The sequence below is a fragment of the Corvus hawaiiensis genome, chromosome 3 (assembly GCF_020740725.1).
Source record: "Corvus hawaiiensis isolate bCorHaw1 chromosome 3, bCorHaw1.pri.cur, whole genome shotgun sequence".
NCBI lineage: Eukaryota > Metazoa > Chordata > Aves > Passeriformes > Corvidae > Corvus > Corvus hawaiiensis.
The window spans coordinates 61576275-61601122 of NC_063215.1; the positions used below are offsets into that span (position 1 = coordinate 61576275).

The 24848-nt window shown below is 41.9% G+C and overlaps 1 protein-coding gene across 1 annotated transcript in view; it reads right to left on the reverse strand.

Annotated features, from left to right (window-relative positions):
- Positions 1–21376, reverse strand: part of CNKSR3 (CNKSR family member 3) — a 52453-nt gene extending 31077 nt beyond the window's left edge. The window contains exon 1 of the mRNA XM_048299866.1: positions 21217–21376. Within this exon, the coding sequence (XP_048155823.1) occupies positions 21217–21268 (52 nt within the window). The 5' untranslated portion in view covers positions 21269–21376. The remainder of the gene's footprint in view (positions 1–21216) is intronic.
- Between the last annotated feature and the right edge of the window lie 3472 nt (positions 21377–24848).

The following is a 24848-nucleotide window of genomic DNA, read 5'->3' on the forward strand; positions in this document are numbered from 1 at the left end:
ATAACTATCGGTTTTCTATTCAGGAAGAATTAACATTTCTATTGTCGAGAGATGTCAGCCATTGAGCAGGACATACCTGACTCCCCAAGAACTAGAGAGATGTGTTTTGTGAGCAGAGTCGTTAAGCACTTTCACGCTTTCTGCTCAACTTCTGCGTTTACCAAAACAATTGACCTACCATAAAGCAGCAATTAACTAATGTATTGCAGGCACAGCTAACTCACCACTTCTTTCCTCCCTCACTCTCTTCTCTTGTGATACCACAGTCAACACAGAGTCTATACACTCCGACATAGCAGGGCAGAGGGGGCGGACAGCAGGGAAGAGGAGATAGGGCAAGGAACTGAGGAAGGCACGGGGAGGGGAAGCTGGAATGTGACAGGGATTACTTTTCGTACATTCAAGAACTTGAACAGATTCTCAGGACAGCTCATAAAACGCCAAAAGTTGACACCAGGAAATGGGAGGAGCACAAGCCACTTGAACAGAGGAAGAACTCACAAGTACAAGACCTTTTCCTTCACGTAGCAGGAACATGGAGGTCACTGCTCACTGTCTCAAGGAAATAAAGCATTATGATGATCATGTACTCTACTCTCTGTTGGGCGACTATAACAAGCAGGCAGCACCTGGCATCTCAGGGCAGAACCAAGGTTCAACTACAACCCTCATCCCATTAAGGGGATCCCTGGGACCTTGGACAGCCGGTTAGAATAGGATTGCTGAAGTAACCTTTGCCTCATCACCTTAAAACTGACCTTCCCACCTAAAAAAGTCACTCTTATTCTGGTCTCCTCTTCAGGATCTATATACTTGCCACTTTTAGTATCCAAAGATTCCTTGCACACATCAACTTCATCCCTCCCAAGCATTGAAAGATGATCTGTTCTGTGAGAATCTTCGGCATACCCCACGGTATGTGCCCTTATACCATTGTTCATATTCCACATCATTTTATAACAGTCACTGTGATAGCTTCCTCCCATCATTTCTTCTATTTCCAGGACTGGAAGAAATTAATCAAAGAAAAAGCAGGAGGGAATCAAGGCAGCAAATGAACACTAGAAAGAGAAAATAACTACTTCATAAACAGATGAACCAGCACCTGAGAAGGCAAATGAAAATAAGGAAAAAGGGTTTGCAAGGCAGCCAAAAGCTGAAGCAGCTCAGTAGGACAGATACAGGGTGAAAAGCAATAAGAAAAGTTCAAGGAGAAGAAAATAAATACAGTTTTCTTTAATTTAGGACACAGTGGGAAGGTTTTTCACAGGAACATCAGATGCCATTCTCCCCCTACAGTATTATAAACAGAACCAGGGATGACTTTAACAACGGAATTCAAGGTTCTATAAAAGGAGGATAAAAAATTAAATCTGGAGCAGTCAGTAGAAACTTATTTCACTAATAATTTGAGCCTAGGTAAGAACTGACTTTCTAGGATCCACATGCCTGATTGTTATGATGCCTTTTCCTGGTCTTAAAATCAAGAGTCATACACGGTTAGAAAGGGAAAAGGGATTTTACCTTGGTATTTATTTTAAGGATCCTTAGCTGCACACGTCCAGGTCATATGCATCGAGATGCACCCTGCGAAATGCACACCCTAAAAGATCTGGTATAACATTATAGGTCTTACTAATTAGCATATCTATCAAAGATTCCCCAATGAGAGGCTCAAGTGAGCCCCCTCCCAAGGAGCCTTCCCCTGGATGGTTCTTAGTTTACAAAATGCGTTCTGGAGAGGACCTTGGGGTCTGGGGCACACTGATCCCTATATACAAAGCTTCTAAAATGTTTAGTCTCTCAGCTTGACAAACAAGTCCAAGAATGTAGGCAAAAAAGCACTAAGAATAATGAAGTTGTAAAAAATATATAACAGGGGTATAAAAGAAAAGGCAAAAAATCTTCATGGCATCATTTAGCTATCATCAGTGTTTTCACATTTATCTTTCAAAAAGTTCCCAAAACAAAAGTTTAGCTATCAACTGGTGTGAGCCACTTTTAAGGGCCAGAAAACAGCTCAAAGGTCTTCGTTTTCCAAGAAGATGCCTTCAAGAGATCTTTGTATTATTGTCTAGTACAAATGTGAAAAAACTTCCTTATTCCACTTTTTATTCTCACGTAATTTCACAATTAGTCATAACACCATCACCATCTGAAGTATCAATCACTTAAAAAAAAAAAACAAACAACAACACAGAATCAAAGAGCAAGAGCTGCTTATTATCACCCTGAAAAAATGTCTCCTGCCTAAACCGGGTTGTTTACAAAGTAAGCTCTCCTCATGTAGTCAACTGTAAGCAACTCTTCTATGGTTTTGTCTAAGCACCTGCATCCTAATGAACCAGGCACTAGGTACGGCTCTGCTGAGGACAGGCATTGCCAAGAGCAGGCAGAATGGTACAGAAGTTTCTTGTCAGTCTGCCCCATCACACAGGAATGGTACAAGACAAATTGCTGGGCTCTGCCTGCCAGCCGGGATGCAAGGAGCAGCTCTCTCATTAAGGTCACAGCAGGACAGAGGGAAATGGTGAAGCCTTCAGCCTCGATGAGTGCTTTACTGTCCCCCCCCCCGACTGACAGTTGCACAGAAAGGCTTTTGCAACTTGTTTCTATTTTCAGTATTTCCAACTAATATATTTAGCCTGCAAAAACAGGCTCCGTACACATGCATTCACATTACCTCAAAATAAATCCATTCATTCCATTCAAATCCATCCATAAACCCCTAAGCTTTTTTTTTTTGAACACAAAATTGAAAGCTTTACCTTGTAATAAAAGAATTTGTCGGTAAATTTGGGTTGTAAGCTATCCTGACCAGAAGGGAAACAGAGACTACAGTTTAGCTTTTAGATGCTCAGTATAGATACAATCTCAGACTGACAGCCCTTGTGTTATGCTACACTTTTTATCAGTCCTCCCTACAAAGCCACTGATTGCGACCATTCTGGCAGTGCCTATTACCTAGGTCCAGACAGTAAATCTGAGGACAACTCTAAGCTTTAGCACTTCACAGTCATGAAGTATGTTCAGGAAGAGTCAAAATAGCTTGCTGAACGCTTCCAATACTTCAGAAGTTTTGTAAGGCAAGACTTCTCTCTACAAAAACCAGAAAAATTTACTGAATATTTTCCTTCAAAAATATTTTTAGGAAACTAAGCAGCCATGGAATAAGTTTTACAGAAGAAAATACTTAGGGGAGAAGGACATGATAAACGCCTATAAAGCCAGAAGTGGCCAGAAAGAACACTGATTGCACATCATCTCTTCCAATACAGGAATCAGAGAGACAGTGAAGCAAGCATGCAACAGGTCCAAACAAGCAATAAAGGAGTGATTCTTCAAACAGCAGTATGCAATGAATGTTCAACATCCATTCACAGGTTCAGGGAAAGGTGAAGAGGTTCATGAAAGAAAGTGCCACAGAAGTCAGGTCTGACCCTGACAGACTCAAGCAGAGATGGTCTAAGGCTTGAGGAAGCCTACAGAAGGAAACACAATGTGTCATCTTTCCTCTTACACTACTTAAGTTACCCCTTTCTGGCAAACATTCAGGATGGGACACTTAGCTAGGCAGCACAGAACACAGGACTATCACAGCTGTGCCATACACAGCACCAAAATGTAGATGGCAGCTTCCCTTTTAATTACTTTTAGAACCATAGAATGGTTTGGGTTGGAAGGGACGTTAAAAATCATCTATTTCCACATTCCTCCCTCCACCCCCCAGTATGGGCAGGGATACCTTCCACTAGACCCAGCTGCTCAAAGTCCCATCCAACCTGTCACTGAACACTTCCAGGGATGAGGCACCCATTACTTCTCTGGGCATCTTGTTCCAGTGCCTCACCATTCTCAAGGGTGACAATGGTGAGCTCCTATTCTAAGACTTAAGAAAACTGTCTCTCTTCACAAGTGAAAGCTACTCTGGGTTTTAATATTTTCTGTAATAGTGACACAAGATTTTCCCAAAAAGGCAAAACTCTCTATATAGAGTAACTGGAGTTCAGCAGATAGGGGGGAAGAAGAAACAGCTATACACTAATATTGAATTGCAATATTGATTTAAAGATAGAACCAAAGCTTTTACCAACTGGTCAAAAAATACAGCAAAGAATAGACCCTGGTAATACTAGGAAACAGATCACAGTGAATCACATGAATCGCACAGCTGCTCTCATGGGTTTAATAATCCAGCTTGAGATATTAACATCAAATGGAAAATTGCTAGAGTGAATTGATTTATAAATTGTACTTTTGGTTGACAATGAGTGAACTTGCATCAGAACTCCAAAAAGAGATTTGACATGGAGAAATGGTAGTATACAATAAACAGTGAAAAAGGCAATTCTATAATAGTTGAGAAGTCCGTGGTATTTAATTCCAAAATTTCAACTAAAACTCAAAGTAGAGTTGACTTTTGTTTCTTTTTAATAGCTCCTTTTCGGATAATGCATTAAAAAAAAGGGGGTAGGGGAAGAGAAACTTATTTCTACCCTTTTCCACAGGGGGGTTCTTATTATGACTATTTATTATTATTTATGATTATAGCTTTAAGACTTCAAATTAAAGGCAAAATTGAAATGTAATGTTACAGAAAAGTGAGTTGTGATGTCATGTCATGTATCTAAAAAGAAAAGGGGAAAAAATAACCAGAACACAGCCTAATACAGCATAACACCATACAGGTTTAACCAAAAAAGTATTTTTATAAAAAAGATACAAGCATGAAGACAGTAGGTCAGACACACTTCACTACACTGAAAAATAGATCACTGTGCCAGAACCAGAGGGAAAGGAACTAAAGGCTTTTCCAGTTTGACAAGGCATTCCCCCTAGGCATGAAAAGTAGGCCACACCAGGGAAAAAAAAAAAAAAATCTGTTTTATTGCATTCCCACCAGTCTGAAGGCAGGTATCAGAAGACACATGCAGTCATGCTTTTCACCAGCAGAACTGGACTGGATATCTGTGCAAAGCTGTGGGGCCCTAGGCCACAACCCCGTGTGGCTTTGGTGCCATCACACTCACTGGTATCACCCGCTTCCCTAGAGACCAGACTGACTCATCCGTGACTATCCAGGAGAGCTCCTCTATCTGAGACCTGACTCGTGCATCGTGAGACCCCCACATGCTCCTCACTAGACTGGCTGCAGACCTCACTTAGGGATGTGTACTTCCTCACACCCATTAACAGCCCCAAAGAGAAGCCCAAAAGAAATCTTACTGCTGCTTCTAACAGATACAGATGTTTTCATTAAATCAATGCAACCGCAGAGGAAATACATTTCCCAGAATTTTCCAACTCACACAACTATGATGAATTTGTTGCGTGGCTTCTTTTTTATACCACTATTCTAACACACACATTTTACAGGAGAATTTTTACTCAAAACAAGTCGTTAAAACACTACCATTTTGCTTACAGAAGTATAATAGCACTGAACATAAAATAGTTCCAATGTTAGCTATGGAGTCATTCATGAGATTACAAGAACCAGATTTTTTTTTTAAGGGAAACAATTTAATTTTGTTTTATTGTTCAAGTGAAATACATATTGCAGCTTAATCCATAGCAGCAATAGGAAATTGTTTCAGTCTCCAGAGGCAAAAACTCTAGAAGCTGTGGAAATTATGGAATTTGGACTCAAGTCTGTAATTCATTATATATAGCTGAGACCACCTCTTTAGTCTCATTCTTCCCATTGCCTGTCTCACTCCTCTCTCCAACAGCCCTGGTCCCCTTCTTTCTCACCTCTGATTCACAGAACGGGTAAAGTTGGAAGGCACCACGGTGGAGTCTTCTGATCCAACCTCCCTGTACCTGCACCATACTACCTGCCCCTTGCAGAAAACCTTCCAGGTCCATAGCAAAAGTGAGGAAAACCACAGGTGATGATGGGGTCCCAATGTGCCCTGGCTGTATCTGAGCATATTCTGGGAGGTGTGCCAGGGCACCAGAGAAACACTGCAAACAGCAGACTGGACCAACATTCCCCAGTGTGCCACCTGGCAGCAAATGACACCAGACAAGGCACAGGTTTGGGGAAATACAGGTGCCATATGGGGGAGAACCATCTGCAGGACTGCATTTGGGACGATGGATTTAAGGAATATAAGGTTCTTTAATAAGTGCTAGGACACTGGGCAAAAGACAGTGAATGCCACAAAAGAAAGGACAGTGAGTGTGGTGTGGGATGTAGGGTCGCACAGCTTGCCCATTATGGTCCTACACAGACTGGTTAGCTGAACAATCCTATTTGACCCTCTAAACATTTGTTTCCAGAGGACAACACAGATAGAGAAGCTCTCAGCAGTGTCAGTACATGAAGTCCTTCCTGCATGACACTGCTCTCACCATATCCCAAGATACAAAATATTCAAGACACACCAAGTGCATTTACTGCCCAAGTGTTCAAAACTGGCTATGCTGGGTCACATCAATGCCCCAGGTTGCTGGTCAGACTGGTCTTCTGGGACCCAGATGTTATTAACATCATTTGGTATGTGACCTAATATGTATAAAATGTGAACAAAACATTTAACCTCTTACAAAGGGGTATGTCCTTTGGCAGGTTTCGCTCCAACCCTCACATCCTCCTTAATCCAGTTTTCCAAGCAGCAGACATATGAAGTTAACCTCACAAAGAGGCAGCTCCCTACCACTGTACTTTTCCAGTTTACCTAACTTCATTATTACTATCAAGTAATTCATAATCAAATTCAAACAATTTTCACAACAGCACTAGACATAGGAACACTCATGGACAACTTAATGAGCCTTTTGCCTCATAAAGTCTTGGAATTTCAATTGTAATGTTAATGCATTCACAGTAACATGCAGTTTACACCAGCACCATCACAAGATGAAACTTCAAGATGTCAAAAATTCAAAGGTGTCTGAAAGAGGAAGTGTTTCTGCTGCACAGAGAGTTAACCTCAGCAGAATAGTCACCTGTATTTTCACCTACATTATCTTTCACCTACTGACACTTCAAAGCAGTGCTTCTTCAGTTCATTATTTTCATGAATTTAACTATTCTCTTTGTCTACATGAAATGGAATTATCAATTTTTCCTCATACTGAGATTTTTCTGTGCCACTATACAGTTGGGTGGGGGGTTTTCTGTTTGTTATGATTTCGTGTGAGTTTTTTGTTTGGCTTTTCTTATTTTAAGAACAATGTTACAGTTAGAGCTTGTTTTAGCAAAACATTATCTTCTTTGTAGGTTAACTTTTTTTCTTAGGGATGGCTTTCATACCAAACTAATTAACATTAAAAAAAAAAAAAAAAAATCATCATTCCCACGCTTGTGTCAGTTAACACAAATTCAATAGCTGAAAGGACAGGAACTGGTAGATAAAGGAAACCCTTACAAGAGGCACAACCAGGTAGACCTAAAAACACAACCTAAAACCTTCAAGACATTGATGGAGAAAATGTGTTAATCCAGTGGCTGATTCACCTTGTAAGCACCATATTTCTCCTGCATCCTAAAAATGATTATTCTCTATTTCAGTTATGCCAAACTTCACATCAGCCACTCTACTGCTGTATAGTAACCAAGCGGAAGGATTTTCTAAATTAGATTTTAAATAAGGCTGAATGGATTGGATAACATTTGTGAAAGTGGTACAAAACCACTTAACAGCCCCTCTTCTAAGAGATTATCAAGTGGACAATCTCCCCTTAAAGCTTTGAGTTCTGTATTTGCAAAACAGACACACAAAGGGATGAAAATCCCATAAATGGTTTGCATTCTTAATGTCTGACACAATCTAGTCCTTTGGGAGCACACTACATGTGTACATGCATGCAATGTTACACAATAAGGCCCTGATGCTCAACCTGTAACATTACTTTAAACACCAAAAATAACCTACTGCTCTCCTGCTGTATTAAACATGTGCAAAACAGGCTAGAAACACACAGATGCAAATGCTGTCCTAAAAACAATGGCTGCAATAATTTTTACACCTGTTTTTTAAACTCAATATGCTCTCCTCCCCAGTTTCTATTTCGAGGGTCACCTAGACATTTTCTTATTTTTCTTCTACTTACTGCTCCACTTACATTTCAGATAGCATTCAGTGCAAAGAAAAAAAAAAAAAAAACAAACAAGCAACCCCTTAGTGCTCAGATTTTTTGGCAAACCAGTACCAAGAATACAAGTAATGAGAAGTATTAAACGCAAGGCTTCGTGTGAAACTGAGCGTCTTGTAGAGCTGTGACTAACATTATACTTGAAGAATGGGGTAGAAAGAAGAATGAAGTTATGTTTCATGAGCATTGTAAAATTTTCAGCTCTTTTCTGGTCCCTGAAATACTGATTTGGAAGAAGTCTAGACACTTTATCCTAACATTTACATTGTTTTTTAACAATGTCATCTGATGGGTATAAGGGCTGCTTGAAACCAGAAGGCATTGAAAACTTAGAAGCAGATGTTTGCCCATTAATAAAAAGATATTACACCCAATCTAGAACTATCAAAAGTTTTAATTAAATGCAGTATTTTGTTTGTTTTGACCAACAAGTTGTTTGAGCAGCCTTTCTCCTGTCTGCATACTGTATCTCACATATTACAGAGCCTTATTTCCAAGCTACCTAAAGAGATCAAACAACCTCTCTGAGTCCTCAGATCAGACTTCTGCAAATCAACTTGCCACATGGTCAGTACTGTGTAGCAATCTCCAGTCAGTGACTGACTTTTTAAACTCCCAAATCGTAAGAAATTGCTCACTGTGCCCAAAGTAAGTACTTGGAAACCTAAATTCAGAAGTAATACTATACTATTTGTTAACTTTATATGGAGATGGACTTTTAAGATGGTGATTTATGGAAGCTTGTTTGATTATTCTTTATTCTTTTCCTACAGGTACTGTAGTGACCTTATTTACAGACGAGTTAATCATTAGGTGTTACAGAAGGTGGAGAATGGTTGGGGAAGGGAAGAGAAGGGGGTGCAGAAGAGGAAGGAAGAGGGTTTACTTTCTAAATTAAAGGCATTTGTGATATCTAGTAGTTATTGAAACAGCAAAGCAAGTGTCTCAACTGTCTGTTTATTCAGACTTGGCTGCACATCCCCAAACCAAAACCGCTGCTGAGCGAGCGACACCTTCCCCATGTTCTCTCTACTAAAATTTCCAGGAAACCCACCAGCTCCAGCAGTGCCCTCTGCACCAGTAATACAGACTCGTAAGCAGAAAATTGTGAACAACTTATTTGCAAGCTGTCATCACAGAAGCCACCAAACACTCCTGTCTTCTGCTTACCATTAGCTGGAAAAGAATGAGGGTTTTCCCCACAAGGGCTAATACAATTAAATTTTTTTTTAAAAATGTGTGCTGCCTTTTGTCACACCTATAAGCATGCTCTTTACTGAGGGGAAAAGAAGTCCAAATACCTCTGAAAACTGTTATAAAAAAGCCAGGAGACAAGTAAGTTATGTCAAGTAAGTGACAAGTTATCCAAGTAAGACCATTGTGACAGAATATCGTCTAGGAAAGATCTCATTAACAAGAAAATACAAGGAATAAAGGGAAGTACAGCCACAAGAGGAAAGTTGATGAGAAATTGCTATTGAAAGTTTTCATTGCAGCCATTCACCCCAAAGAGACCACTTAACTGACTTTTAGACAGTCACACAGCTTCAACTGCACAAGTACAAAAATGTCTTTGCATTTTTTTCCTCTTAATGTTTATTTTAAATTGACAGAAGTAGCAATATCTCAAAAGCAATCTACAGGAGAACATTACAAGCATATAATAAACAGGGCAACATAGAAGTCTTCTTATCCCAAAGTTACTCCCTCTAGATATCCCATCCCACTCATGTGAAATAGAACAGACATTTATTTTACCCCAATGTTTTCAATTCTAAGAGATACAAAACTGTCTTCAACCTCTCGGTCTGCAGACACTAAACTTCAACTGCTGTTACCCATCTCACACACACACACTAATCCTGCTGAAAAGATGCTGGAATCAGAGCCACAGAAACCAAAAATATGTATTTACTTGCAAGCCAGAGCTAACAGCAGCTCCTCAATCCCTGTTCCTAGAGAGGAAACTGCTCAGGCCTGGAGAGCTTATGGACAGAGGGGACAGGCCAGACCACCACCCACCTCCATGCCAAAACCCCCAGCAAGGGAAGTCTTTAGAGATGACTGCATGGCAAAACTTCCTGGCAAAGCCACACTCAACTTGAAAAACAAACAACCCATCCCACCTGGAGGCAAAAATCAACCTTCAGTCCATTTTATCTGGAGTTGGGCTTCCATCAGCCCACACATACATCTCATCACCAAGCCTCTGCCCATCTGGTTTATTGTAGCAAAGAACTTCACAGAAGCACAGAGAATTACACTTCCAAATTAATAAAATGGAAGTAACTACAAGCACACTATTCAATCACATGCAATATTAATGTTAATCACAGTATTTATACAATGACTGCAGGCAACACAAAAGCACTGTCCCCTTCAAAGCATGCCTCCTAAGGTGACTGTTTCCATGCCTTGTCAGCTGTAATAGGTTATGGCCCTTCCACGAGGACAATAAGTCAACATCTTTGCAGCAAGAATAATTTTTATATTCATTATTGGTCTTTGCTGGCCCTAAAATAAATACCATCCTTCAAGAGGTCAAGCACGAAGCTATTTCATTTTCCAAAAGCAGTAACAGTAAACTCTACATTTCTTGTTTGTGTGTCTAGCACATGAACCCTGTGTGCCTGATAACTTTATGTGCTTAATATGAAGCAACAACCCCTCCCACCCCATGGCCACCACACAATTAAGAGCTTGTCTTTCAAAAGTTGCAAGGTTTTTGTGGTTGAAGGAGTAGTTCATTAGTCACAAGAGCCCCTTTTCTTCAACTCAGACAATTAACACTCTGTTGCCTGTTCCCACAGTAGAAACAAAAAGAAATATTGCAAAACTGCCTGCCTCTTGTCTCCCAAGAAGAAATGGGATGATCCCTTTAATCTGGTTTGGCTGCCTTCTCACAGCACCATGTGGAAGTGTTTTGGCTGATTGCAGCAGGGTCCATTACTCACATCTGCCTCTCCTTTGTGTGTGCACCCTCGCAAACACTGTGATTACCGTTCCACCCATGAGCAAGTCAGGGAGCAGCCTGCTGCAAGGCAACAGCTGATGCAGCTGCCAGATAGTCAAGCTTTTGGATGACAACCTCTTCCATGGTTACAAAACATGGATGCCTAGCACCTTACCGTCTGACAGTCACCAGGGAGGAATAAATAAGCACAGGCACATGAGAATCACCAGTCATCAGTACCTGCTGATGAATGACAAGCTGAGTGACATAACAAGCTGCATGACATGACATTAACAGAAATATGCTGATGGTGCATACCTCTTTCCATCATAGATCCCCAGGAGTCACTACTGGATTCTCCTAGGAGATGCTGTCATTACTTAGATGCATACATCATTTCATATCAAAAAGCCCCACAACATTTCCATCAGGAATACTATCTTCTTAAAAGTTACTGTTTGCATTACTTTACGCAGCCCTCGGAGTGCCTTCCACGAACCAGGATGTACTGCCTCGAGGCACCCAATACAACAGGCATTTTAAAGCACATCACAACTGGATCAAAAAACAACGTTTATCAACTGAGCAGTCGAACACCAAATCTTTCAGCTTCTCCATAATTTTATAATCACTTTAAACATCTAAAGCAATTGCTTGAAACAATCAGCTGCCTGACCCATTTTCCTTATTTCACACCATTCAGCCTGAGTTAGCAGAGACCTCAGAGTTCAAGTGCAACATCCCAACCATAACAAAGCCAAAGGTATCTTAAGATCACCAGTGGCAAAGCTGAGGGTTCTGTCTGAATCATACACAAGTCCAAAATACCATTAAACTGACCAGGAGACCTACCTCCTTCCTACACGAAAAGTAGAACAGGAGAGGGCAGGGAAGAGCCCTTCAAGTACCTCAGCCACTCCATCTGACATCCTCATTTTTTGTGATGATGAAGAGGCAATATGTGAGCAGATATTCTACCCTCCTAGTGGGGGTGGTGTCAAGCTATTTCTGACCCTCTGCTGAAGCTCCAAACAAGTCTCCCTGATACTTTTAAGCCACAACAAAGCACCATCAGATATTTGTAGGGAAGTCAGGCAATTTGATTGATGGCTATTTGCATATTTCTCACAGCTAAACTTGGTGTGGGTTTTGGTTTTTTTTAAAAATCTGTTACACAGTACAGTTTTTTTGGTCCAACTTTCAGACCGTGCATAATTCCAAGGTGCAAAAAGCATTTCAAGGGAGGGACCATGCATATATGGCTAAGAAAGCTGCTAGGGGGCTAATGTAGGCAGAACGAAAATAGTTTAAATCTTAACAGAAAATTAGTTTTCAGAAGTTAACACATTTTTGAGAACACTCAATGACAGGGAAGAATATTAAAGAGTAAAATATAATTCAATAAAGCCACAAGAGATAATTAAGTTTCCAACTATCATTTCAACACTCTCTTAACCCTTGGAAAAGGGAGGATGATATTGGACAATAAAATTTACATGCATTATGCTCAATTATACATGTGTTAGAAACCACACAGTCCATTCAGTATTCTGCAAGCCATGTTAATTTGAGCAAACCTGCAAGTGTGCACACAACCTGACAATCTTGGAAATTATCATTTACATGAAGGGCAGCTCAACAAAAGTCTCCAGACACGTCTAACACAGGACTGACTCTACTGGGAGCTGGAATTCCTCTCCAGATACATCACCTTGAGAAGACAGTAATAATCTTACTACAATAAAAGCAGCCACACATCGTTGCTACTGGTACCATGGCCCCATCCAACAAGATTGTCCAACTGTCAATTGTCTTGTTTGAAGAGATGATTTATACACCAAAGATGCTAACTAGCTTGGAACCTAAGCACCATGATGTGGTCTGAGAAGACATGTTATGAGGAGATAAAACCAAAACCAGTAAGATATCACAATGTTATTGGCAGGTTTGATTTCCAAGTCCTTGTTTCAAACACATAGATTTCTTTATCCAATGTTACTGTCTGAAATAGTGTGAAGTAGGTATAGTTAAGAGAAAAGATGAACTCTTTTGAAATACAAGGAAGCAACTACAATGCTTTTATGTTGACACAGGGATTATATTTCACAAGAGGTATATTACACCATCTGGTAAAAACAAAGTCCAAATACTACAAGAAATACTACAAATTTTGATGAGAAAGAATACAAACATACAGAATTTATAGCATATTTATCTTTTGTCTCCTCTTTCTTCCAAAGTTTCCATTACAGCTCACTTTAGGAATGCCAACAATTACTAAGTGTAACTTTTGCCATAATACTTTTATAATTCTGTTCGGTGAAATTGACAGAATACAAACAGAATCCAGCACCTTGTGACTAGAACCAGACAGGGAGGAAGAAACAAGTCTCATGCCAGAGTAGGTATGTGAATTTCACTAGGTTTCAACCTTTCCTCTGCAATACTCTCTGGACACATCTCCATCCACTACACATGTTTTTCAGGCCACATACTTCAGGCATGTCCGAACTTGTTTCTAGAGCCCTCCCTACTCAGGGCAAGTCCTTTTAAGGGGGGCAGAGGAGGTAAAATAAGTCTTCATCTCTTTTTGTTCCCTTCTCCCTCGCCACCCCCATGGCAAAGCACACATCTCAGCAGTGCAGTGCTCAGATACCTGCTCAGGTACAGCGTTCTGCCTCCTGCAAAACCCTGAGTCCTTCTCTTCTGGCTTGAAAAGCACCTGTACCAGAGATGATCTCTTATATTTAATGACAAAATGGGCTTATTGGAGAGCTTTTAATAGAGTATTCACCCAGCCAAATTCATTTCACTAAAGACTCTGTGAGATAAAGAAACATAATGATAAAAGGATGGCAACCTAAGCAACATTCATTTTGCACGCCCAAGACAGAGACATCAGGTTGATTAGCCCAGAAGCGTGTACCAACACTTGCTTAGCAGAAGCCTTAGCCCTTGATGAGCACCAATTAAGTTCTTTGCTTTGATCAAGGTGAAAGATAAGATCACATTTATGCCACAAAGCTTTGATTGCAACAGCACACCATACACTTTGCTTGCCTACACCTAACTACCAGTGTAAGCAACAGTCCAAAAAAATAATTTGGCATTACAGTGACAAAGAACACTCTTCATACAAAAGGGTTCATAGAGAAGCACGTATAAGAAACTACTTTAACACAGCACTGATACAGTATTACAACAGAATTCAGACAGATGCTGAATGCATAACTGTAGACCAGAGTTACAGGGGTCAGCAATCTGATCTCACCAAATCAAACACAGATGCTTGGTTTTGTCCAGCATGTGTGATGTTTGATGAAAATTAGCTACATTTCATAATATCATAAATACCTATTTTAATAGGTAATGAATGTTTAAAGCCAGTGAAACAGATCAGGCTGATTCAGTGTACCTCCTGCAGATCCTCCAAGCTGTGAAACATTATTGCTTGTAGTCTGAAAAGATGGAGGCAAGCATATGGAGACCCACAGGCAATTTCCTTACGCAAAGGAAGCACGGCCCAGGGATCTGAATGATAGACTCAGACTCCGAAGTTATCTCATGCTGGTAATGAGAACCCGAATGGCACAAGGACTCTATACCATGTCTAACATCAGTCACAGACTCACAGTCAAACAGCATTTTTATTTGAATCTCCTGTCTCTTACTGCAGCCCTGTGAACAAACACACTAAAATCTTGAGCTATCCCATGACCACAAGCAGCTGGGGCCTGAAGAGCTACCATAAACTTGTGAGAGGTTGCTATAGAGACCCCAGTTCAATTAACACCTGTCCACCCTTCCTTTCCTCTCCTCAAATGTGCCTTGCCATTGGTCAGTACCTCACTACCTCCTCCTTTTGACAGGACTTAGATATTTGGCGGGTGGGGAGGACAGAGCAAGGAGAAACACTGCAGATACATCATTCTTCTACAAAGCCAAGACTTGACTGTGTGATACTATCAGGAAAAGACAAGGTACAAATTCAGACCAATATCATCACTTCTATGGAAAATATACAGCTGAAATCAACATTTTTCACTTAATTCACAGAGGCACTGTTTAGACTTATTATTAATATGCCTTCTCTGTGAAGCATCAGTGAAAATCTTGTCCTAAGATGATACAGCAAGCCAAAAACTGAGCAGTCTTGCCACCTCTTCTGCAGTTCTCTGTGACTAGTCATCATCTGTGCTCCAGGACTTAAACCAGGCAATGCAGAAATTTTGATTTAAGAGACAAAAAGGAACAAACACACACCACCCAAAACCCCCCACATACTTTTGAGTGCTTGCTAACAGGCTGTATGCACACATCACTCATAACTGCAATTCATCCTGCAACACGTGTTGAGTAGCAGCTTTTTGTTGGGGTCGTTTACTAAAGAAAACAAATCATCATGGCAAATTTCAGCATACATTTTTATCCAGTGCCCTGTACTTTGTCTTCCTGTAGCTCTTGCAATGTGCTAAAGAGTGTAAAAACAGGGAGAGGCATGACTCCCGTTCAAGAAGATTTGCATGCTGAAAACACAGGGTTCCAGGCAAGAAGTGCAAGGAAAGAACACGTAACAAGAGTTCTGAGAATCTGGAGCCCACACAATATTTCATCAAAAATGAGGCTTTTCCTTCGGAAGTCTCCAACAACAGATACAAATTACTTTCTGTCCCTCAAGGAAAAGTTTCAAAGAAAGGAGAAAAGCAGCCTACACACTGGCCAATCTCTGCACCTTTAACTAGGCAGTTTCACTACATTCTATAAAGTCGCAATCAACTTCCCACTAATGCCTGCTGTGATTTTAGCTATTAAAATGCTGCTTTTCCAGACATTATGCTGACAGCATTCAACTTTTAGACTTTCTGATGTTTGGTTATAGTAGTTTGAACAGCAACTTAATGGCAAATAAACAGAGTGGACTGTGAATATGAAAAGATCAAGGGGAAAAAAAATCACAACCCAAAAGCAGCTCAAGAAAGTGCAACACAGCAAACAACCATGAAAACTTGATCTAAACACATGAACACAGAGGCCACCTTTGATTTATTTTTCCATACGCATTCACTCATCTTAGCAACAATGCATGAATAATTTTAAGACTGCAGCAGTACAAACTTGTTGTGCAAGTTTTTACTTCGTTGCAGCCCACAAATAAATATAAATAGATGTATTTAGTATATTCCACCTTTTGCTAGTAAAACATTATGGGCAAGCTCAGCTCTGCAAAGAGAAGTTTCAATACCATTTTCTGATCTATTTAACAAATACTATTACAGAGTATTTTTTAGGTAACCAAGTAAACATTAGGAAAGAGGAAAGGGATTCTTCTGTATCCCAGTTATGGGCAGCTCTCCCTGCTAGTCCTCACTAAAAGTAAGATATTCTTCTTGTCTTACAAAATAACCAGGGGTTTCTTAGTATTAGATTTTCCCAAACAATTTGAACACAACAGCATTCACTTGAGAGTGTCTAACATGGAAAGCTAAAAAATAACTCCAGTGCTAAGCATCACCCATATTTGTTTCTAAAACCCAGCTCTGGTTTGCAGCTCCCAGCACACACAATTAACAAGACTGACCTTGTTGAAATCTCCCTGGGTAAGCAAGATAGCTCTAAAAAAAGAACACCAGGCCCTCACGATTAATTGCTAACTATTAATAAATTAGCATATTTCTCCCTCTTCTCCCAGACATATCTATAAATGTAGTTGCCCAACAGCTTTACCAGGAATGGAAATCTGAGTACTTCATGACATAACAGATGGAAGAATAAGTAATGTCCATGAACTACTGAGAAAGGGAATAACTGAACCTGGAGTGCAATAATGAGCCCAAAGCAGACGCGTGATCCCCAGCTGAGTCTACAGCTCCTGCGACAAAGGCCAGACTGCAATGGAGCCTCACAACAGAGGCTGCTAACTAACCACAAGCATGGCAAACTGTCTTTACCGTGTAAAATTTGGTTCAAAGTCACAACTCACATAAGTATGTGAAGCCTGGGGAAAGGGGGAAGAGACAGATCAGGCTGTCAGGCAAACAAAGAGGAGGCACAGAGATGTTCTCCAAGACGACAGTGACATTTCTCACACAGGAGCTCTATGCCAAACGCTGCTTTCTTCTTCCTCACATCTTTTGAGGAATGACCTTAGCTGAGGGGTTTCCAGCAACCAGGGCTTCTGAGACCAGAAAAAGTTTCACCATACCATCAAATCACTCTGTCTCCTTCAAATTGTTGTTATGCCAGTAAAATAAAGTCACTTTTATATAGTGTATTGCAGATGTGCTACAACTTCCATGGCCACTCACCTGCCCTGCAACAACCTGAATAACTCTAGGAATACCTCCTGAGGAACTCTGGAGAAATTCAAGCACACAAGAGAGTGCTGTAATATACAGGTGAGGACTTTGAGCCCCTGAGCATCTTACACTGCACAAAAGCAAGATCACAGGTCAACTACAAGACTATCCAGATGTTAGGCTGTACCAAACAAGGATCAACTCAAAACAACCCAGAAAAACAAACCCCAAACACATCTTCTCAGCCTAGTTAGGAAACAGTGCAGACAATATTGTTCAAAGAGCATAAACTCCATGCCAGCCCAGCCACAAGTAAATCAACACAGCATCCTAGGCAAATACATACCTTTTCGTGATTGAATATGGCCCCCAAATACTACCCAAATTCATTGCGCTGTAAGAGAAACCTAAAACTACACCATCACTCCTTCCAGACAAAAATAGGGGTGGTGCTTATAAAAAAAAAAACCTACAGATTGTTTTCAAACATTGATGCTGTAGTTAAAAAGTTATCCTATCCTTGGTCAAAGCTTGAGAAATGTTTCATGTACACAGAAAATTGCTAGCAATAAAGGCACAAGTCTTCCTCTGCAGCTTCAGTTTAACTAGACCAGCTCTTATTAGCTGCATAGCCAACTATTGACAGTACAGTGCCCTGTGCCAGAAAAAACACACTTGTTCACAAAAAATAGCAGCATTCTAGTCTGAATTAGCAAGAGAAGACAAGCAACTGTGTTTTGTATCAGCTGTTGTTGGTAACAATGAACAGAGCACTTTTTATTTAAAACCTGACTACAAATATCTAAAAATATTTATGTTCAGCTTACTACTACTTGATAGGTTCTATTCTAAATTCTAGATAAATGCAGCATTTACCAAGGACTGAACAACTCAAAATCACAGAGCAAAACTCTTCAGAACTAGAGTTACCTTGTTAAAAAAGTTACTTAAAAGCAACTCAAAAAAAAAAAAAAAAAAAAAAAAGTAAGTTGACCAAGACTAAATAAGCTGTCCAGCAGTGGTCATACTGCCCACTTTGGGATTTTGCTTTTAGGGGTTTGTTTCATGGAAAAGGGGATGTTTCCAAGATTCCTTTTGATCTGGAAAAGTTACTTTAAAAACTTTAATTTATCAAAGTTTGATTGTAAAAAATTTGGAAGGGGGCGAGAGAAGGGGAAATGTTCCTGGACAAATATTCTGTTTCACATTGAACATTAAAATGGACTGAATCAGACCTCTTACGTCCACCATTCTCTACATTTTGCCAAGACATTTTTTATTGTTGTATGATAAGTAAGAATCATCATCTGCAAAACCAATCTCCCCACTGAGAGCTGGCATCTCCCAGCAGTTTTTTACGTCATGCTCCTAAAATACATCTCCATGGCACCGCAGCACTAACTACTGGCAGCAGATATCACCAGCCTAATAATTTTCCTAAGAGTTCAACCAGTTCAGTAAAGATCGTGGCATCACTTCTCACAGAAGGCATGTGTAAGAAAACAAATAGCACAAGCTCCCCTCCAATCACTTGTTTCATAAAACTAATCTTGAGAATTAAATGTAATCATAAGGTAAAATAAATTGGTCTTGGTCAAACATGAAACCCAGTGGTTGCGAACTACACAGTAAATAACTATTTCAGACTGAAAATAAACTATGAAACATTGTGCTAATAAGGCTGTTAGCTAGCTATTAAAGTGTCTATTTTCATGTGCAGAGATGAAAGTATAACCATAAAGAAAAATTTTCCACATGTCATTTCTTTATTATGGTCTTGTCACGCAGGGAGTGGCATAAAATGACTCTGTGTACTAAAGAAGTTGAACGCTTACCTAGAAACTGAAAAACAACAGCACAAACAAAAGTCACCAGCAGTCTTTAATTTATTCCTTTACATTTCAAAGTACACGTGTTTGCATTAGTCAGAAGATCCACCTCCCAACTACAGCCAGCCCTTAAATTATTCTGCATAACACTAATTGAGGGTCCAGCTGAAGAGCTGCCTGTTCAAGGAACCTGCAAGTAAAATAAAGTATGCAAGAAAGGAAGCGAAGCGTGCTTAAGAATAATAAAGGCTTTTAAAGTGATTAGCAGGTTTACTCTTTAATCTGGCAAGGTAACAAACTTTCAGCACCAAAGAGAAAAAAACACAATGAGGGAAAAGTTTTATACAAGTATTCCACATGCCAAAGCAAAAGGCTTATTTCATTGGAACAATGCACTCCTGTTTAAACCAATACCAAGCATAAAAAAGGAGAGATCTTTCTGTGGAAGTTATTTATATGTTAACGCATAACTGCACAGCACGTTTGTGTGGAATCCTCTCCTCACAAAGGCTGCTTGGACAGTCCCTCACTGGCACCGGCCCCTTCACACACATGCTCACGCTCAGGAGGGCTGGGAGTATCCATCTCTCGCTGTCTGAAAACACGAGTCTGCTTTCCAAATTTGCCTCAGTTTTGAGCCGCGCTCTTGCCAAGCGCTGACCACAGGCACGCAGTCCAGTGAGCATCATGGTCCTGAGACACGGCGGTAATGGCTGCTGGGAGCGAATGCCGCTTCTAATCCGGGCAAACTTTCACCTCTCAGAACATTCCTAACTTCTCATCAACTTAAACTCCAGCTAAGCCTGTGAAAGCACTTTATGTAACCAAAGAGGATCACACTAAAACGTAATGCTACAAGAAAAAAAAAAAAAAAAAAAAGAGACGTACGCTCCAGAAGTCATAAATCCCTCACCTAACTCATAGCTCTACTTCCCTTTTGATTCATTCCCTGAAGAGCGGGAACTGCGACATCAACGCCCCGGTCGGCATTCGGAAAGCACTCGCAGGGTCCAAGCGGAGCATGACAAGGCGGGGTTGAACCTGCCCTCAGAAAAAGCCCCGGTAACACCCAGCGCTGCCGAAACGCCGGCGGCAGGAGCGGGGCGCCCGCAGCCCATCCCGCCCCCCAGAGAACCCCGGGGCCGGGCGCAGGAGCAAGCGGGCTTCGCACAGCGGTCCCGGCGAGGCTTTCGCTGCTATGTCAGCACTGCGAACAAACCTCGAAGCAGAGGACGATGTTTTAGTAGGCGGGAGAGGGAGAGACACAAGCACACACCCGGGAGATGAGAGGTGGGAGGGATGGATGGATGGATGGATGGATGGATGGATGGATGGATAGACTGGCGGACGAAGGGGCCGCTATTCACCTCTCCGAGAGGGAGCACAGCGCTTCAGTCCCATCATCGCTGAACAGGATTAAGACTTCTTGCTTACTTGAGCTAGTTTAAAAACTTCTTGCTTAACTTACAAACCTGAAGTTTTTCCGAACCGTGAATGGATTTCGCTTGAGAAGCTGAAAGTTAACTTTCATAGGACCTTTCCAACCTAAACGACTCCGTGGTTTCACGATCCTACCTGCCTGAAAGAGCATGGTAACCCCTCTCTCCATGCAAGCAGGCTGGCCAGGACGAGCACAGTCAGAAGGGGACCGAGCCATGGGTAGAGGCCGCAGCGCATATATATATATATATATATATACAGGAACCTCGAGTCAGCCAGTCTCGCTGCAAAACTTTCCCTTTCCCCATGTCAAAGCAAAAATAAAAAAAAAAAAAAGCAAAGCAGAACAAAACCAAATCAAAAATCCCGCAGGGAGAAGCAGGCACAAGCAGGCACGGAGCGCCGGCAGGAGGGCGCGGGAAGCCGCCAGCTCCGGAGCATCACGCCGGGGAGTCCCGGGGCTCGGCCGGGGCTGGCGCTGGCAAAGGCCGCGCTCCCCCGCCGCCCACGCAGCCGCCCCGCCGGGCAGAGGAGCCGCGGCGGCAGCGGGGCACCCGCAGCGCGCCGCCGGAAAGTTCCCCCGGCTCCCTCTTACCCTTAGTCCAATCCACCACTTGCTTCGGGCTCCACCTGGTCACCGGCTCCATGGCGAGTCCAAGCCCGCCGGCACCAGCCCCCGCGACAGACCGCAGCTCCTCCGGCCGCGGACTCGCCCCCTCTCACGCTCCCATCCCGGCAGCGCCGCTCCGGGCCGCCCCCTCCCCGACCCGGCTCCTCCCGCCGGCCACGGCCGGGCCCGCCCCGCTGCCGCTCCGCCCCCAAGTGCCGTGTCCCGCCCAGCCCGGGCCGGCCTCGTGCTTGGGAAAATGCTGAGAAGAAGCTTCTTAGGGTTCGCGCTCCGACAGGTCCGGAGAGACGGCGATTCGGGAGTCGCCCGCCATCCTTCCGCGGCAGCGGCGGGCGGCCCGTGGGGTGGAGCGGCGGCCAGGCGTGCACCCCGCTTCGGTGGTGGCTCAGTGTGAGTCACAGCCTTGGGGCAATTTTAGCAGCAGCTGCAGAGTGCCCTGAACCACGCTTGTCCCTGTATTGGCATTTGGGGTTTTTATTTCTGAATCCCTCACTTGAAAGCGTCCTTGGGTGTGGAGGCCGTTTCAGCAGAGGAGTTTACTTTTGTTTTGCTGCCTTCTCTTGGGAGTTGCATTAAGCCATCAGCTGCACCTCAGACTCCCTTTCCTCAAGGGAAATGTGTCGCTTGTGTCCTGGCTGCTTCCCGAAGCCCATGTAAGCCCAACTGAGTGTCAGCCTCTTCTCAGAGGTTAAAGGCTGACCTCCAGAACTGTGTGCCCAGCACACTGGCCTCCGCCATGCCCTATCACTGAGCACCTCAGCCTTGCAAACACTTTTCCATGCAGCAAAGAAACATGAAGAAAGCAGAGGTTTTATTGTGTCTATCACAATACTGTCTGGTTCAGCAGCAAATTCCAGCCTGAAACTCTTTTGTGGCATGCACAGAGGTCCCACTGCTCCACTTCCTCAATGAGAAAGAGCAGAGTAAACTCTGCTGTGAAAATAAGACTGTGAAATTTTAACTTGGCAATGTTAGAGAGTGGGTAAGCAGCTGGGATTTGAGACTGTCCAGTATCCCACTGTTTTAATCGTCTCCCATCTCGACCCATCTGTTATCCCCAGTCATGCAGCTGAAATGTAAGCTCTCTGGGACAGGGGTTATCAGGTCCATGCGTGGCTGTGCAGCGCCCAGCTGTGCAGTGCCCAGTTTTCCCACTGCAGCACAAACAGCTGCCTTCTGGCATGCGCTGATGCAGACCCTTGTTGGAGTCAGGAAGAGTTTTAGTTCTAGTTCTAGTTTGGGGAACTACTAGTTTAAAAAAAAATGGGGTGTGCATGTATACCTAAAAAGTATAATTTCTTCTTTCTTTTTTTATTACATAGTGGCTGAAGGTATATTTTTAGTTCTTTATTATAAGGCAAACTCATTCTAGCTGATTTATTTATTTGCTTTCTAGTTTGTGAAATACGAAGGCTATCAGTTAACCTCTCTGCCTATTTGGAAGATTAAAATGCAGTTCCTCACAGCTTTAATATTGGTGCAACAACCAAAAGTTCCCTGATTCCCCATTGAAGCATGTGCCATTCATGCTGAGAAAACAACAAAACAGCAGCTCTCCCCCTTCGCAGAGGCCCGAGTAAACAGATGGGCCTTGCTATGTGCCCTGCTAATGGTTTCACATGGGGTAATGTAACAGTGCTTCTGTTTTAACAACACAGATGCTTCCCTCGGTTGCCGGCAGGATAGCAAATGTCTCTGGCCGTTGGTGCTTGGAACACTCATCTGCTGTCATCCTTCTCTGTCACACGTCTTGGGCCAGTATCTCTGCCTGCTTTGGGTCAGATGAGCACCATACTTTGTGGGTAAGGCATGCAGAGGTAGTCACTTGCTAGCAGACTACCAATCCAACAAATCCATTATTAGTAGTCAGTTAACACTGTCCACGTCATTAATTGTTGTCTTCCCTGATGGGGGAGACGTTCAGATTTTTGCCAGGAGAAAAAAGGAGGCGAATGGGACTTCATGCTTCTCAGTTTCCAGATAGGTGTTTATTAATTCTTATCTAAGGAGTACAAGCCACTGGCATGGCTTAGACATAGCACAGAGCACAGAATGCAGCAAGAAGACAACTTATCAAGATCTCACGGGCTTTTTAAAGGTAAATTACCCAATGAAAGCTTAAAATGCAAGATATTTTCACTTTTTTACCAATGTCCAACAAGTTCCTAAATCCCGTAGACAGGAACTGCGGAATTCTTTATCCAATCATCCCAAACCACTATTGCTGCAAAATATGGAGTTAGTGAAGAAGGAGAAAGAAGCTTTTAACTACAACTTATCCTCCATTTTTAGGTTTTCTACTTCTATCTATTTACTATGCAAATAGACCTAAAAACTCTAAATTTTTCACCCTGTGATAATCTCACATAGTATTCTATCACCTAATTCACACCATTGTAGATGCAAATTCTTCCCAGAGGCTAGGCAAATTTTCCCATGGACAAAGGTCAAAAACAGTACTGTCCAGGGGGGTAAAACCTTTCAAAACAAGCAGAGAAATATTCTCTGCCTTCTGGGTTCCCATGGTTAGTATTTTTTGTAATTTTCAAAGTGACAAATCTATTCATTTATATTTTAAGCAGGACAACATTGCAGTGCCTCTCTGTTCTTTTATTACATTATGCCCCCCAACATAAACTGCTTTACAGCCTGCTCTGGACAAATGAAATGGGGCTGACAGGGAAAGGTAGTGTGTCTCCTGTTTCTCAAAAGGATCCTAGCCTGTGCTACTCTTTTCAAGCCCAGATTGCAGCTGCCTTTGAGTTGATCTTTCTCATGATTGCATCACCTTAATCTGATCTTTATTTGAGATGAGATTAACTAGTAGTCAACTGGCATGATGCAATTAGAAGTTCTGTTTATAAAATATTTTTGTTAAAAAAATACTCATTGTCAAAAGAAATAATAATAATTTTTAAAAACCCGAACTCTGTCTGATTTCTGGCAATGCCAGATTAAAAAATTACATAAGTCCTTTGCATGTCTTCAGATGCTCTGTAGGTTAGTTTATGAGATTTTAGCCAGTATCAGCTATTAGGAAAGATATCCATTCCTTTTCTCTGCTTGCAGCCTTGCATGGAGTTCATTGCTCTGCCAAGGACCCAGCTACCAGCTCTCCAGAAGTGCACGGTTTTTCTTTTGTTACCATTTTCCAGTGGTAAAAGTGATTTGATTTGAGAAGACAATTTGGACCAATTGTTTGCTGATTCCCTGTTTTGTTTGTCCTTTTTGCTTCCTCTTGCAGGCCAGGTTTTCAAAGGGCTCTCAGGCTAGTTTGCCTAACAACACAGAGCTCAGTATGGACCATGATCTTGGTTTCACAGTCTAAAACACAGCAATATGCACTCTCCCATCACCCCAGAGGAGAGACAAAAGAATCTTTTGTCTAAACCCACAGCCACACCCCTGTCAAGATGGCAGAAGAAGCTACACAGTGTTTGTCACCTTCAGGCTTCTGTCCTGACAGCTGATCAGCAAAAGGAGGGCAGATGACTCTCTGTAACAGAAAGTCTATGGGAATAAATTACCCTTTCAAGAAAAAAAAAAAAGTGTATTTGGATAATTGGAAAACCTTAGCATCATTTCATCATCTATATTGG